General features: G+C 46.9%; 1 protein-coding gene and 1 long non-coding RNA gene across 6 annotated transcripts in view; one reads left to right on the forward strand and one right to left on the reverse strand.

The window, feature by feature from the left end:
• ZC3H4 (zinc finger CCCH-type containing 4) overlaps positions 1-14125 on the forward strand; it is a 41296-nt gene that overhangs the window by 5532 nt on the left and 21639 nt on the right. For all 5 annotated transcript variants that reach the window (XM_017663207.3, XM_037004991.2, XM_037004990.2 and 2 more), the window contains 2 exons: positions 9844-10063; positions 10346-10456. In XM_017663207.3, coding sequence (XP_017518696.3) covers positions 9844-10063; positions 10346-10456 — 331 coding nt within the window. The remainder of the gene's footprint in view (positions 1-9843; positions 10064-10345; positions 10457-14125) is intronic.
• LOC140847196 (uncharacterized) lies at positions 4151-7486 on the reverse strand. Its single transcript, XR_012126932.1, has 2 exons — positions 5480-7486; positions 4151-4489 (listed from the first exon to the last, which is right to left on the reverse strand). It is a non-coding gene; the product is annotated as an uncharacterized lncRNA (long non-coding RNA).

A 14125-nucleotide genomic window follows, 5' to 3' on the forward strand; every position in this document is an offset into this window, starting at 1 on the left:
TCTCTCTCTCTCTCTCTCTCTCTCTCTCTCTCTCTGTGTGTGTGTGTGTGTGTGTCTATGTGTGTGTATAATTTTGTATTTTTTTGTCATTTGTATCTGAATCGGTGACTCAGCTCCCTATTTGTAAGGCAAGTGCTGACATCTTTTGAACATTGGAGGTGGCAACGGTATGAAGGAGCAGTGTGGGCTTTGGAAGGTGGTAACATTGCGTTCAGAACTGGCCTTCCTTGCGGTGTTCTGTGGGTACTGAGGATAAGGACCCATTTCTCAAGGTCATTGCAGTCAAACGGGTGTATGCAGAGCACTCACACAATGCCTGGCATTCAGTGAATCGTGTCTTTTTTTTTTTTTAAATCTTCCTGCTGTCCCTATTAGAGAAAAAATTTAAATAGTACTTACACTTTGGTGTGTAAGCAAATAAAAATACCATCTATGTTTTTGAAGTTAGTCAATTTATCTTAGGTTTCTGGTCAGCTTATTTGATTGCAAGGAGTCGATTGAGATTGAAAGTTAAGTGGAAGCCATCTTACGGCATTTCTTGTTTGCCCAGTGTCGTCGTCATAGATGCTGGCACAGTCATGCTGTCTTGAACTATGCTACCTTCCCCTGGTCATTTTTTGCAGTTCGGATTTGAGTCAGTATTGCATCTTGGTAATCCTCTTGGGAACTTGGAAAGCAGGTTGCTAGCACCTCACCCACTGCTAACTAATCACATCACCTTAAGCAAGTCTATTATTTCCAGAGTCTCTGAGAAAAGAGCAAGGTCTGTCCCGGCTCCAAGATGCTTCTACCCTGTGGTCATTTGGCTGAGTCAGTTAGTTTTGTTCATAAACTGCTAAGCCTGTCTTCTGCTTTCCTTGGAGCAGAAAAGTCAGAGTGTGCAAGGAGCCTTTTCTCCTGAGAACTTAATTTAGAGTTGGGCAGAGGCTGGTACCACCATAACCAGGTCTTGTGTTTCTTTACCAGCTACTGGCCCAGGTAAGGGGTCTCTGCTGCCCCTGCAGCTTCCAGTACCTGACTACAGAACAAATACCTTAAAAATGAACTGTGAGGTTAGGCTATGTGGCTTCGTTACAGGCAGATCAAGCAGGGAAACCTTGGCTCAGCAGCTAACTGGGCACCTGGCTCCCTTTTCCCAGTTGTTCCTGGTGGGCAGTCCCAGAAACCGTGAATTCCAGAGCTCTAAGTTAATGCAGCATGGGCTTGGCTTGTTCCCTTTGCTCCAGTGTTGGCCTGCTTCTGGTAGAGAGATGGAGTGGGGTGGTGGATGGCCCTGGATGCAAGGGTCAGGCCCACCTGACTTGGTGGTTTTCGACTCCTCAGTCAGTCTCCTCTTCCCGAAGGTGTGACTTGTGCAGTGCCATGTGAAGGTCAGAGATCACCTTCCAGGGGCCTTCTGAGTGCTCCTCATGTGATAGCTCTCCCCAGCCCTATGCTGAGAAACTGAAACGGGAAGCCACTTGTCCAAGGTCAGAGCTGGTGAGCGTGGAGGCCTAGTTAGAACCCAGGCAGCCTGTGCCCAGACTCGAGTTCTGTACCCATATACTGTCCTAGATCTGGATGACATTGTTCAAACTGCAGCATGCAGCCATTGGTAGGATGTGAAGTCCATTTATGGATTTGTCTGCAGCATTTGAAAAACAGTTGGAAGAGGATAAGAAAAAGCAGAGCACAAGAAAGGTTAAATGTGGCTTCGTAAAACTAGTTGGAGAGAAATATTAGAGGAGGAGATGTGGCTCACAGTCAAAGTTTGAAAGCCCCTGAATGTAGGGCAAGAGTGGGCAAATATAGCTTTCAGGTCAAAACCAGCCCACCTGGTCTTTTTAGTCTAAGTAAAGTTTTATTGGAACACAGCCACACCCATTGGCTTGTATCATCTGTGGCTTCCTTTGCACTAAACAGCAGAGCTGAGTGGTTGGGATGGAGACTGGCCCACAAAGCCTAAAATATTTACGATTTGGGCCTTGAAGGAAAAAGCTTGGCCCCTGCACTGGTATGATGTGCCTGGTGCCGGCACAGCAGCTGTCATTTTTTGTCGTGGTGAGGGTAGTGGGAGAAGATGGTAGGAATGTGGGTATTCCCCTTAAAGGTGGGCCTAGAGAGGGGGTCTGTTCTGCTGCCACTGTGACCTGCTGTACCTCTTGTTCCTGTGTTCCTCTCCTTCCGTGGAGGTGGAGGCCCAAGCCTTTGAACCTTTAAATTGAAGGGATTTTCATTCATTAGAAGTAACCGGAGACTTCTTGAAGCCCGTGTGAAAGTGAATTGAAGCTAACACGTCCTCGCTATGGCCAGACCCAAGGGAGCTGGGCCCAGCCCCAAGTGTCACTTGGCTAAATGTCCGTTGCAGGTGGCTTGGGTTTACTGCCCTCCTCATTTTCCTAACAGATACAGGGCTTAGGTTTCCTCGGGATTCTAGGCCCTGCTATTGCATGGGACACCAGAGCAGTCTGGGAACCACAACCTCTTGGCAACAGAGGCATGCTGCGTCCCTGGGGGGTTTGACTGGTGGCCACTTTCATCTGCTCGGTTGATGGCACAGATCATGTATGGGTTCCTGTCAGTCACCCTCTGGCCTATCAGGAAGTCTTCAGCACTCGGTGAATGAGGTTTTGACTAAAGACAACCCCTCAATAACCTCATCAGGTTGCGAAAGATCAAACTGCTGCCCAGGAAATGGTCTGGTGTCATTTGATAAACTGACAGAGGGTGTGGCTTGCTGAGATGCCTGTGCTCTTGTGTAGAATACACCCCAAGCACCCACCCAGTCTGTGCCTGGTCCTGTACTGGGCCCTTGGAAACTCAGTGGTGACTGCCAGCCTCTTCTCTGCCCTCCAAGAGCCCACCATTGACTGGAAGTTAACAAATAGTTATACAGATACCTCAGTTCTCAAGAGGTTCTTCAGTAATGTATGAATAAAAAATCTTAAGAGTCCTAGTCCAGGTCTCTCTCAAGGAGGAAATATGATTTTTCTTAGTTGAATGTATGTTGAGTGGAACCAAATTGATTCCTCTGACAAAATTATAAACAAGGTTAAGTCTTAGTTCAGAAGTGAAATGATTAGCTTTTCCTTCTTGGAGTAACAGGGATCGGCTCTCCTTGGATGCAAACCTACATCTTTCCAGTGTTAAGCAATCTGAAACATGGTTGGCATGAGGAGTCAGTTAAACCACTCTGTTCCTGAGAGTCAAATTTCAGAGGTTCATCTGACAGGAAAAACTTGGATCAGAGAGATACCTTTATCAAGAACATGAGCTGTTTCCAGAGTGAGGAAGAGTAACTACTCAGGCAAACAGCGCTTCCCTAGCAGGCCATGTTTGTTCTTGCTCAGTTTGTTTGAAGCTGTACAGAAACGTTCTGCCCGAGGTGTGTGTGCTTGGACAAACCCAGCATGGATGCCGCACACTTGGGGTGAAGCTGTCCTTTTTTTTTTGAAGAACATTATGTTTACTAGGCTCTCTCCTTTTTCAGATAATCTCTAATTATTTCAAGGGTAAAGGTCAAGAGCTGGGCCTGGAATCAGAAAGTTCTGGGCTCAGGTTCTAGACTGCCGCTGCTTCTGTGACCCTGTGGGCAAGTTTCTTCCCATCTCTGAGCCTTGGTTTGCCTGTCTATAACATGGGGTATGAATGAATCACTGCCTTACAGATTGTTACCGGGTTTCAGTGAGAGACAAGTAGAAGTGGCCTAGCAAACTCAGCAGTGTAGTGCCCGGCATGGAAGTTGCTTCTACAGAATGTTCATCATGATTACTTCCTATTGCTCTTGGACCTTTTAAGACCCTGAGGTACCCAGGCAGGTGTTGTAGTTGAGAAAACCAGGTCAGAGAGCTGACGCCTTGGCAAGGGGTGGTGGAGGCCCCCCAAACCTGGAATCCACCTCTCTGTGGAAGTTAACTTATTAAGGACCTTGACAGTCTCTCTGCTTTGCTGAAGTTGTCCTCACTCAGAACAACTTTTTAACTGTATATTATGGAAATTTTCTAACATATTAAAGAAAAAATAGTATCATATGCCCTCATATACCCATCACCCGGTATCAACAATTACATACCCTTTGCCATTTTTGCTTCATCTTACTACCTCTCTCACCTCCCTTGCTTATTTTAACATCGATTCCAGATCTCATTTCATCCGTAAATTCTTCAGTATGAATCTCTAAAAGTTTTTTTTTATTTAACATAACCACAAAACCATATTCCTGCCAACAAAATTAATAATAATTAATGAATATCTCAAATACCCAATTTGGGCTCAGATTTCTCCAGTGTTCCCCACATTGACTTGCGGCAGTAGATGTCACAACCAGGTCCTGGCTCTGGGTGGGCTGTCCCGCTCAGGTTGAAGTGAGGGCTTTGGAGTGCTAGTGGTCAGGCTTCTCTTCTCTTGGGATTGGTTTGTGCTTGTGGCTCAGGTGGTGTCCATGATGTGGGTGCGTTACCCTGGAAATGGTGCCGTGTCACAGAGCCGGTTTTGACCGCACCTGAGAATGCTGAAGGAAAGGGAGACACAGAGCTCTTGATTTCTAGTGGATGAACCTAGGTAGTAAGGACGCCGGAAAACATGGGCAAGACCCAGAGGTTTATTTCAAGAATTTCCTGCCTCTGAAAATCCCTCAGTGAGGTTCTTCCACCCCCGTGGCTGCTTCACCACATCCAAAATTGAGGGAAGGTCTTGGGCCGTCCTCAGGCACGAGCCCTGAGCCAGTTTCTTAAAGGAAAGACTGTGTGCCTTCACTTGTAAACAGCTGTCCTGCAGGGTCGGATTTGGGGAACCTGGACTTCTGCATTTAGGCCTGTCTTTAAACTTTTGAAGAGACCAAGCTACCTTGTAATTTTTGTAATTTTGACCCTATTTAATGGGTCATTCAGAGCCTACCCAGGCAATTTGCTGAGAGTTCGGGCAGCTAATGATCATGACCCTGACCTTCACATTAATCTAGCTGCCTCTTGTCAAGGACTTTCATGATCTTCAGGTAACAACTACTGTTGATGAGTTTCCATCATTTTTGTTTTTTGCCCCCCTCCTCTTTTTTTTTTCTCCTGAAAAAAGGTAGGTCCACAAACCCAGGCCCCTTTCAGCTTCCATCTGGTGCTCCTGTTCAGAGACTTTCTGTGGTGCCAAGCTTCGTTTCTGTAAAGAGCATTTGTCCCTTCTTGGGGCCAGCTCTCCCTCCTGTCAGCCTTTCCCTCCTGTCAGCCACTTGGTTAGTTACTTTCTGATACCACCTAGGTGAGAGCTGAGGGAGGGGAGATGCCGAGTTGTCAGTTTTGTCCAGAGGATTTTTTGGGAGAGGGAAGTGCAAGCATGGTCGGACCACATGCAGCGGCAACTTGGTGGCCAGCAGTTAGCAGTGGTCCCCAGGGGGAGTTGGCTATGGCTCCTCCACAGAAAACGTTTCCCAGTAAGCGTTTCAGCTAGTTGAGGGTTATCACGGAGAGGACTTGGTTCTTAAAGCCAATAGCTACTCTTTGGGACTTACTTTGTGCCTGTCCCCCAGGTCAAGGGCTTCATCCACTTTATCTTCTTTAACCAACACAGCCCCATGAGGTAGGTATGGTTATCCCATTCCATGGATGAGAAAACCAAGGTTAACATTACCCAGAGCACATGATAGGGAAGAAGCAGAGCTGGTTGAATGATGTGGTCTGTAGAATGAAGCCTGGTGCCCAGATCTGTAGGCTGGTGAGAGGAGCCAGCCTACTTTGAAACATGATATTGCTTTACCAAGTATTGTTTTTGCCAAGCCCGTGATCTGTGATGAACTCAGCATGTTTCTGTGTCCTGTGGAGGTGGCTGAATAGGCACTCCTTAGAATGAGCATCCAGATCTAGCCTTTGACCCAAGAGGAGGAGCTGGCTATCAACAGCTCTGCGAATGGAAACTTACATGCCTGGAGGCTTAGTCCAGGAGGCACAAGGGAGACCTGACCCTCAGGAAGGCATAGGCCTCTCCCATTTCCTCTTGTACAACGGTTCCAAGTCGGTCCCCCAGCATGGTTGGTTTCCTGTCCCTGATGGTCTGTCAGGCTCACGCCGGTGTAGCCATCCTGCAGCATTGCCAGTCCAGGCTCGGGGAATGAAGCAGTCTGCCCAGGCTGCTGCTGCAGGGTTTCTCCTGTATGCTTGTCTCAAGAGGGTTTGGCAGGGCTAGATTGAAATGATTAGTGCCGTGGGGCTTCCCCCACTTTTCTTGGGGGATTATGTCACAGCTTATTAAGCGTGCTCCCTCGATGTTTAATCCCACTCTGACATGGATTTTGCTGGCAGTCTGTTAGTGGTGCCGCTTAAATCTGGCTGCTGTTTTGTGGAGACTGCCTTTGTGCCGTCGTGTCGGTGGCCTACAGGATTTCTGTCCCAGTTGGTTTGATTTTCTTTCTGTTTTTCCTCTGTTGAACAGAGTCTGAGGAAAAGAGACCCTGTATTCATACAGACATTTAGCTGTAAATCTCCTATATAAGGACAGAGGGCATCCCCGAAGGTGAATGGAGGTTAGCCAGCCCAGGGCACGAAGGAGTTTGAGAGTGCAGCAGGGCCAGGTGGCGCAGAGAACACAAGAGTGGTCAATTGAGTGTTACTGTCCTGGTGCCCCCTCCCCATGATCCATCCCCTTTCATGAATCACCAGCAACTTTTTTTATCCTGTATTCTATTTATTTTATCCTCTAAGAAACCAAAGTTTGAAGTATTCACTATCTGTTTGTAAAAAGTTATACAGTAGATTCTCACTGAGCTTAGAAATGCCTGGGGTTGTTCATAGAATGCAGAGACTCTTTGTAGGATGGATTTGAATGCTGTGTTTGCCTCCTGGACAAGTCCTTTGGAATGAGAAGACGTTATAGAATCATTCTGGAAGATGGTCAGATGGACTTGCTTGGATGGCACCTCCGGGCCTTGGATGTAGGGCCGCCTACACATGCATCCAAGCTGGCTTATGGCATTGGGTCAGGGATGGAAGCCTCAGCTGACCCTGGGCAAAGACCTTTGCCTGCTGTGCTGTGGTGTCTTTGCCCAGGAGCAGATGGAGCTGAGGAACCAGCTCTGGCTCAGCTGCCCCAGCCCTGCATCGTGGAGGCTCCTTGTGGACTACGTTTCTTGTAATTTGAATTGTTGCTACTGGGACAATACAGAACAGGACCCCACACAGGGAAGATGCTCAGAAATGTTTGTGGCATCAAGTATAGGCAGTTGAAGAGTGGTCTCCCCCTTCCCTTTCTGTCCTTACTGATAGCCTTGGGGAAATGAGTCAGTTTCTGGCTTTTTCCATGTCATCCACTGGCTGTCTGACCTTGACAAGTCCCTTCACCTAGTCTCTCTTTAAATTCCTCTGATCTGAAATGAGAGAGTTGATGGTGTCCCACTGTCCCTTCTGCTCTGACAGGCTTCTCCTGGCCCCAGGACGGTCTTTGACTATTCCAGCTCTTGGACTTTATCTTCTTTCACTGGACTCTAGGAGTCTAAGCAGTTCCTGTCTTCCCGCTTTCCCTCCATCCCTGCCCTGGGAGTCTAGGTACCGTACGTACACCATGTCCTTAGCTTTTTCCTTTCAGACTAAAATGTCAAGAATGATGTTCTTTTTAGCTTTTCTTCATGGAATACCAGCCTCTCCCTGTCCTGTTTGTCTGGGCCTTCCCCAGATCCACTGTGTCTGTCTGCTTCTCCCTGTATTTCTCCTGCCGTTTGGCAGCCAGGCCCTCCCACAGTGTTCCCAACAGGGACGCACGTCCTGTTTGCTACAGTAACCACGCTCTCAGTGTCTCCACACTCTGCCAGCAGGAAGTGTGCCATGCCACTGAGTAACAGCTTCTCCCCTGGGTTGGCCAGCCCACTGAAACCAGTTTTCCCAGTCAGGTGGTACTCACTGTGGGTGAGGCTGTTGCAGCAGAGTGGCCTCATCCCACGAGGGCTTTGCTCCTCGCCTTATTCTCTGGGCCACACCCAAGCCGGAAGGTGTGTCATTTGGCAGGAATGCCACCTCCAAAGTGTCCTTGGCAGCTCCTGCAGGGCTGGCCCAGGACAACCTGGTAGTTTACAGGGAAACAACATGAGGTGCTCATGGGTCACCTCTCTGTCTTGTTTCCTTTGAAACATCAGGAAGAGTTTTGTGTCGTGCTTGTGTATGTGAGAGCTGCCCTTGACCTCTGCTGGGTTATCCGGGGGCCGGGCCACTTGGATTTAAGTTGACCCAACCCTGTTGGGATGGGAATGAGAGTTAGGAGAGAGGCCGTTCTTGCAGGTCTCCTTTGATGTTTGGAAAGTAGTGGGGGGTGGACAGAGGGAGTGGGACTAAGGGGGTGGTTGAAGCGAGAGGCCTGGGAAGGAGTCTGGGAAAAAACGTGGGCCTGCTGTTTCTCATGGAGCCCACTAGAACCTGTTGGGGCTCCAAGGTGGCTCGCCAGCCGGGCCTGTGCCCACACTCAGCCCAGCCCTGTCTGCACAGCCCAGGCCTTTCCTGCCAAGATTAGTTCCCTCTGGGGTTAGCTTTCTGAGTCCTGGGTTCATTACATTCTCTTCTTTCCCAGTTTGGGTTTAAGTTACTTGAAGAGGAGTTTTTAATGCTCTCACAGATGCTTTTCCATGGTTGTGCATGAGGAACTTTGAAAGCTTTTTTTAAATTTGAAATTTTTATTTTTTTAACCATCTCCTGTACTTGTGAGAACTGTGTCTGTGGGTTTGGCTCCAAATTTGGATTTGGATTCTTTTCCCAGCTACTTCCTTCCTAACCCTATTTGTCCTCCCCCACACACTACCCCACCCCCTAGGTACTTAGATGTTTAGAATGTCCTGTTGGCAGCATCTATCATGTTTGGAGAGGGCTTCTATTTTTTAGAGTACTGGGGATTGGGTTGACGTTGGGGAGTTAACAGATATCTGTAGGATGGGGAGCCAGAAGGGATCCCCAGAGGAGAGGCAAGTCAGGAGGCAAGGGGGTCAGCAGCGGGGGTCAGTGACCGCTCCTGCGGGCACTCTGACAGCATTGTGTGAGGACCTCAGGAAGGGTCTGGGGCCTGCAACCCTTCCCCCTGACCCTTGCCCTTTCTCAAGCTGCTCAATCTCCCCCTAGCCCAGAGCCGTGCAGCAAACAGGGTGGATCAGACTTTGAAAGCTGGGGACAGGAGACTGTTTACTGGTGGCTCTTAATCACTTTTGAGGGCTTTTGTAAAGTACACTCAACCTCCTCAGGCTGCAGTCCACACCTGCCTGTGGATAGGGCCCAGGGATCTGTGGGCCACCCCTGATTCAGAACCATGTCCCTCTCTCCTCTGTCCATAGCTACCACCCTCAGCTCACAGGACACTTCATGGGCTTGGGTGGAGCGGGTGACCCCGGGTCAGTGCACTCAACTGCCGTCTGGGAGGGATGCTAGTTCGTGTTCCCTGAGAGAAGCTTCTGTGGTCAAGTGAGCTTCAGAGATGCTCTTAAGTAGAGTTGTACAGGCTCTTGACTATAGGCCTTCTGGAAACTTGTGTTATAGCTTGAAGCATTGGGAATCCCCAAGATGGGGATTTCTCAACTCATTTGACCACAAGCCATCACTTTTCTTCTTCGAACTCAAGTCCTGAAGAACACTGGGAAATGTGGACTTAGATTTGTCCTGGTATTCGTGACACTCCCTTTAAAATCCAGTGATGTTGGTCCTTGCCAGGTTGGACGGGAGCAGGCACAGTCCCTGGGGGGGGAATGGGACAAGGGGCACAGCCCCCAGTGCTCCCCGGGCCCTTGCAGGGGTTTCTGCGCCTTCTCACAGCAGGTGGGCCCCCCCTCCGCTCCATCAGCCTCGACCGGCCAGAACCTGTGGGCTTCTCCTCGAGCCCTGTATTCATGTCGGCTTTGGGGTTGGTTTGTAGGGAAGATGGTGAGTTGGAGGAAGGTGAACTGGAAGATGACGGGGCCGAGGAGGCCCAGGACACCTCCGGAGGACCCGAGAGGAGCCGGAAGGAAAAGGGGGAGAAGCACCACAGCGATTCGGACGAGGAGAAGCCCCACCGGAGGCTGAAGCGGAAACGGAAGAAAGAGCGGGAGAAGGAGAAGAGGAGGTCGAAGAAGAGAAGGAAATCCAAGCACAAAGTAAGTGTGGGAGGTGCATCCGGGCGCCCCGGAACCCCGGGGACAAGCTTGTCAGGCCAGAGGGCACTCTTCAGTGTGGTTTTTCCCTTCCCCAAACTGGCTAAAGACCTCTTGTAAAAGAGTTGGTCACTCCTGCTCCATTGCTACCAAATACCCGCAGGTGAGTTGTTTCACCTTGAGCACAGAGCCCTTCTGGCACATCCCAGCGATGTTCATCCCGGGGCTGACTGCCCAGTGGCCTGCCTGCAGCAGAATCGCTAAGTCCACTTCCTCTCATTGCAGCGCCATGCTTCTTCCAGCGATGACTTTTCTGACTTCTCAGATGACTCCGATTTTAGCCCCAGCGAGAAGGGGCACCGCAAGTACAGAGAGTACAGCCCCCCGTATGCACCGGTGAGTGACCACTGCTCGGGGGCCCTCCAGGGCTGGGTGGTGCGCGCTGGGCAGTGATGCTGCCTTGCTCACTGAGCACTTGCTCTGTACTGGATGTTCTACGTGGCACTTCACATGGATTTTAATCCTGCAAGATTAGGTTATTGTTTTATCCCCATTTTACAGACATAGAAACAGATTCAGAAAACCTCCGCCAGGCTGCACAGCTCTGAGTGCAGGTAGCTGGGGTTTGGACTCAGTTAGTTAGTGGCCTGTCTTCGTTAGCCATGCTCCTAAGACTTCCCTGTGCCACCTCTTCCCATGGCCTTGGTGGGACTCAGTACATTCACTGTACTGAGAAAGATGCCGATTTGTCACTGTCATAACTGACTGCTTTCCATTGTTCAGAAATTACTTTTTGTGGAAAATTGGCAAGAGAATGAAATGGTTATAGGAGTAAATTACCTCAAATGTCGTCGAGCCAGAAATTAAATACTCATCCTATTGTATCACTGAGCTTAAACATACATTTAAGTTATTTGTGTTGTTTGTATACTGCTTTTCCCCGACCAAAACTGGTAAAAAAAACCAAAAAAAACCCAAGATGTTCCCCAGTTTTGAAAAAAAATTATTTTTAAAGCTGGTAGCTCTTAAAGGTGTCCCAGGTAGCCTGTGACTCAGCATCATCCATCCTAATGGATAATTTATTGTCACATTATAGTTGACATTGATCTGTTAGCATAGAGTCAGACTTTAAACCTGCAGGAGGCAGGGCATGGAGGGAGCTCCATGAGCGTCACTGGGAGCTATGGGGTCAAGGCACTTGAAGATCTGCTAGCGCAGCAGTGCCCATCTGCGTTTTGTATTTTCTCATTTTTATTGTAAGTGTGGATTTTTTTAGATTTTATTTTTTACAGCAGTTTTAGGGTTATAGAAAATTGAGCAGATAGGATAGTTCCTGACCCACCCCATGCAGATTCCCTTATCGTATCTTGAATTAGTGTGGTACATTTGCTGTAATGGATGAGCCAGTGTTGATACATAATTATTAATTAGAGTCCATAGTTTACATTAGGTCTCCCTTTGAGTTTTACAGTTAAAATTTTGGGTTTGACAAATGTGTAATGCTATGTATTCATCATATACTATCATAGGAAATAATTTCAATTCCCTAAAAATCTCCTATCCTCTACCTATTCATCCCTCCCTCCCCACTGAGCCCCTAGCTCACAAATCTTTCTACTTTTTACTGTCTCTCTAGTATTTGCCTTTTCTAGAATGTCATATGTTTGGACCCATACAGTAGGTGGCCTTTTCAGATTGGCTTCTTTCTGTTAGCAATATACGTTGATGGTTCTTCCGTTTTTTCAAAGCTTCATAGCTCATTTCTTTTTTTTTTAAAGGTATGATTGATATACACTCTTATGAAGCTTTCACATGAAAAAACTGTGATAGCCTGATGGGTTTTCCTTTATAGGTGACCTTTTTTCTCTCTCTGGCTGCCTTTAATACTCTGTCCTTGTCCTTGATCCTTGCCATTTTAATTATTATGTGTCTTGATTTTGTCCTCCTTGGGTCCCTTGTGTTGGGAGTTCTGTGGGCTTCCATGGTCTGAGAGACTATTTCCTCCCACAGTTTGGGGAAGTTTTCAGCAATTATTTCTTCAAATACACTTTCTACCCCCTTTTCTCTCTTCTTCTTCTGGTACCCCTATAATGCGAATATTGTTCCTTTTGGATAGGTCACACAGTTCTCTTAGTATTCTTTGATTCCTCGAGATCCTTTTATCTCTCTCTGCCTCAGCTTCTCTGTGTTCCTGTTCTCTGATTTCTGTTCCATTAACGGCCTCTTGCACCTCATCCAGTCTACTCTTAAGTCCTTCCAGAAATTGTTTATTTCTGTATACTCCCTCCTAACTTGATCTTTTTTTAATTTTGGTATCATTAGTCTACAATTACATGAGGGACATGATGTTTACTAGACTACCCTCATCACCAAGTCCCCCCGACAAACCCCATTATAGTCACTGTCCATCAGCGTAGTAAAATGCTGTAGAATTACTACTTGTTTTCTCTGTGTTGCACAGCCCTCCCCGTGCCCCCCCCCCACATTATACGTGCTAATTGTAATGCCCCCTTTCTCCCCCCACCTCTTATCCCTCCCTTCCCACCCATCCTCCCCAGTCCCTTTCCCTTTGGTAACTGTTAGTCCATTCTTGGGTTCTGTGAGTCTGCTGCTCTTTTGTTCTTTCAGTTTTTTCTTTGTTCTTATACTCCACAGATGAGTGAAATTATATGATCTACTCTTGAAAATGTTTCATGTGCACTTGAGAAGAATGTGTATTCTGCTGCTTTTGGGTGTAGAGTTCTGTAGATGTCTGTTAGGTCCATCTGTTCTAATGTGTTGTTCAGTGCCTCTGTGTCCTTACTTATTTTCTGTCTGGTTGATGTGTCCTTGAGAGTGAGTTGAGTGTTGAAGTCTCCTAGAATGAATGCATTGCATTCTATTTCTATTTTAATTCAGTTAGTATTTGTTTCACATATGTAGGTGCTCCTTTGTTGGGAGCATAGATATTTATAATGGTTATATCTTCTTGTTGGATTGACCCCTTCATCATTATGTAATGTCCTTCTTTGTGTCTTGTGACTTTCTTTGTTTTGAAGTCTCTTTTGTCTGATACAAGTACTGCAACTCCTGCTTTTTCTCTCTATTAGTTGCATGAAATATCTTTCTCCATCCCTTCACTTTTAGTCTGTGTATGTCTTTGGGTTTAAAGTGAATCTCTTGTAGGCAGCATATACATGGGTATTGTTTTTTATCCACTCAGTGACTTTTTTGGTCACTGAATGGTGCATTCAGTCCATTTACATTTAGGGTAATTATCTATAGGTATGTACTTACTGCCATTGTAGGCTTTAGGTTCGTGGTTACCAAAGATTCAAGATTAACTTCTTTACTATCTAAGAGTCTAACTTAACTCACTTAATACGCTATTACAAACACAATCTAAGGGTTCTTTTCTTTTTCTCCTCCTTTTTCTTCCTCCTCCATTCTTTATATATTAGGTATCATATTCTGCACTCTTTGTCTATCCCTTGATTGACTTTGGGGATACTTAATTTAATTTTGCATTTGCTTAGTAATTAATTTCTACTTTCTTTACTGTGGTTTTATTACCTCTGGTGACAGCTATTAAACCTTAGGAACACTTCCATCTATAGCAGTCCCTCCAAAATAGACTGTAGAGATGGTTTGTGGGAGGTAAATTCTCAGCTTTTGCTTATGTGGAAATTGTTTAATCCCTCTTTCAAATTTAAATAATAATCTTGTTGGATAAAGTAATCTTGGTTCGAGGCCCTTCTGCTTCGTGGCATTAAATACATCATGCCACTCCCTTCTGGCCTGTAAGGTTTCTGCTGAGGAGTCTAATGTTATCCTGATGGGCTTTCCTTTGTATGTGGTCTTATTTCTCTCTCTGGCTGCTTTTAGCAGTCTGTCCTTGTCCTTGGTCTTTGCCATTTTAATTACTATATGTCATGGTGTTGTCTTTCTTGGGTCGCTTGTGTTGGGAGATCTGTGGATCTCCATGGTCTGAGAGACTATCTCCTTCCCCAAATTGGGGAAATTTTCAGCAAGTACCTCCTCAAAGACACTTTCTATCCCTCTCTCTCTCTCTCTCTTCTTCTTCTG

This window comes from Manis javanica, chromosome 17 (genome assembly GCF_040802235.1).
Source record: "Manis javanica isolate MJ-LG chromosome 17, MJ_LKY, whole genome shotgun sequence".
Taxonomy (NCBI): Eukaryota; Metazoa; Chordata; class Mammalia; order Pholidota; family Manidae; genus Manis; species Manis javanica.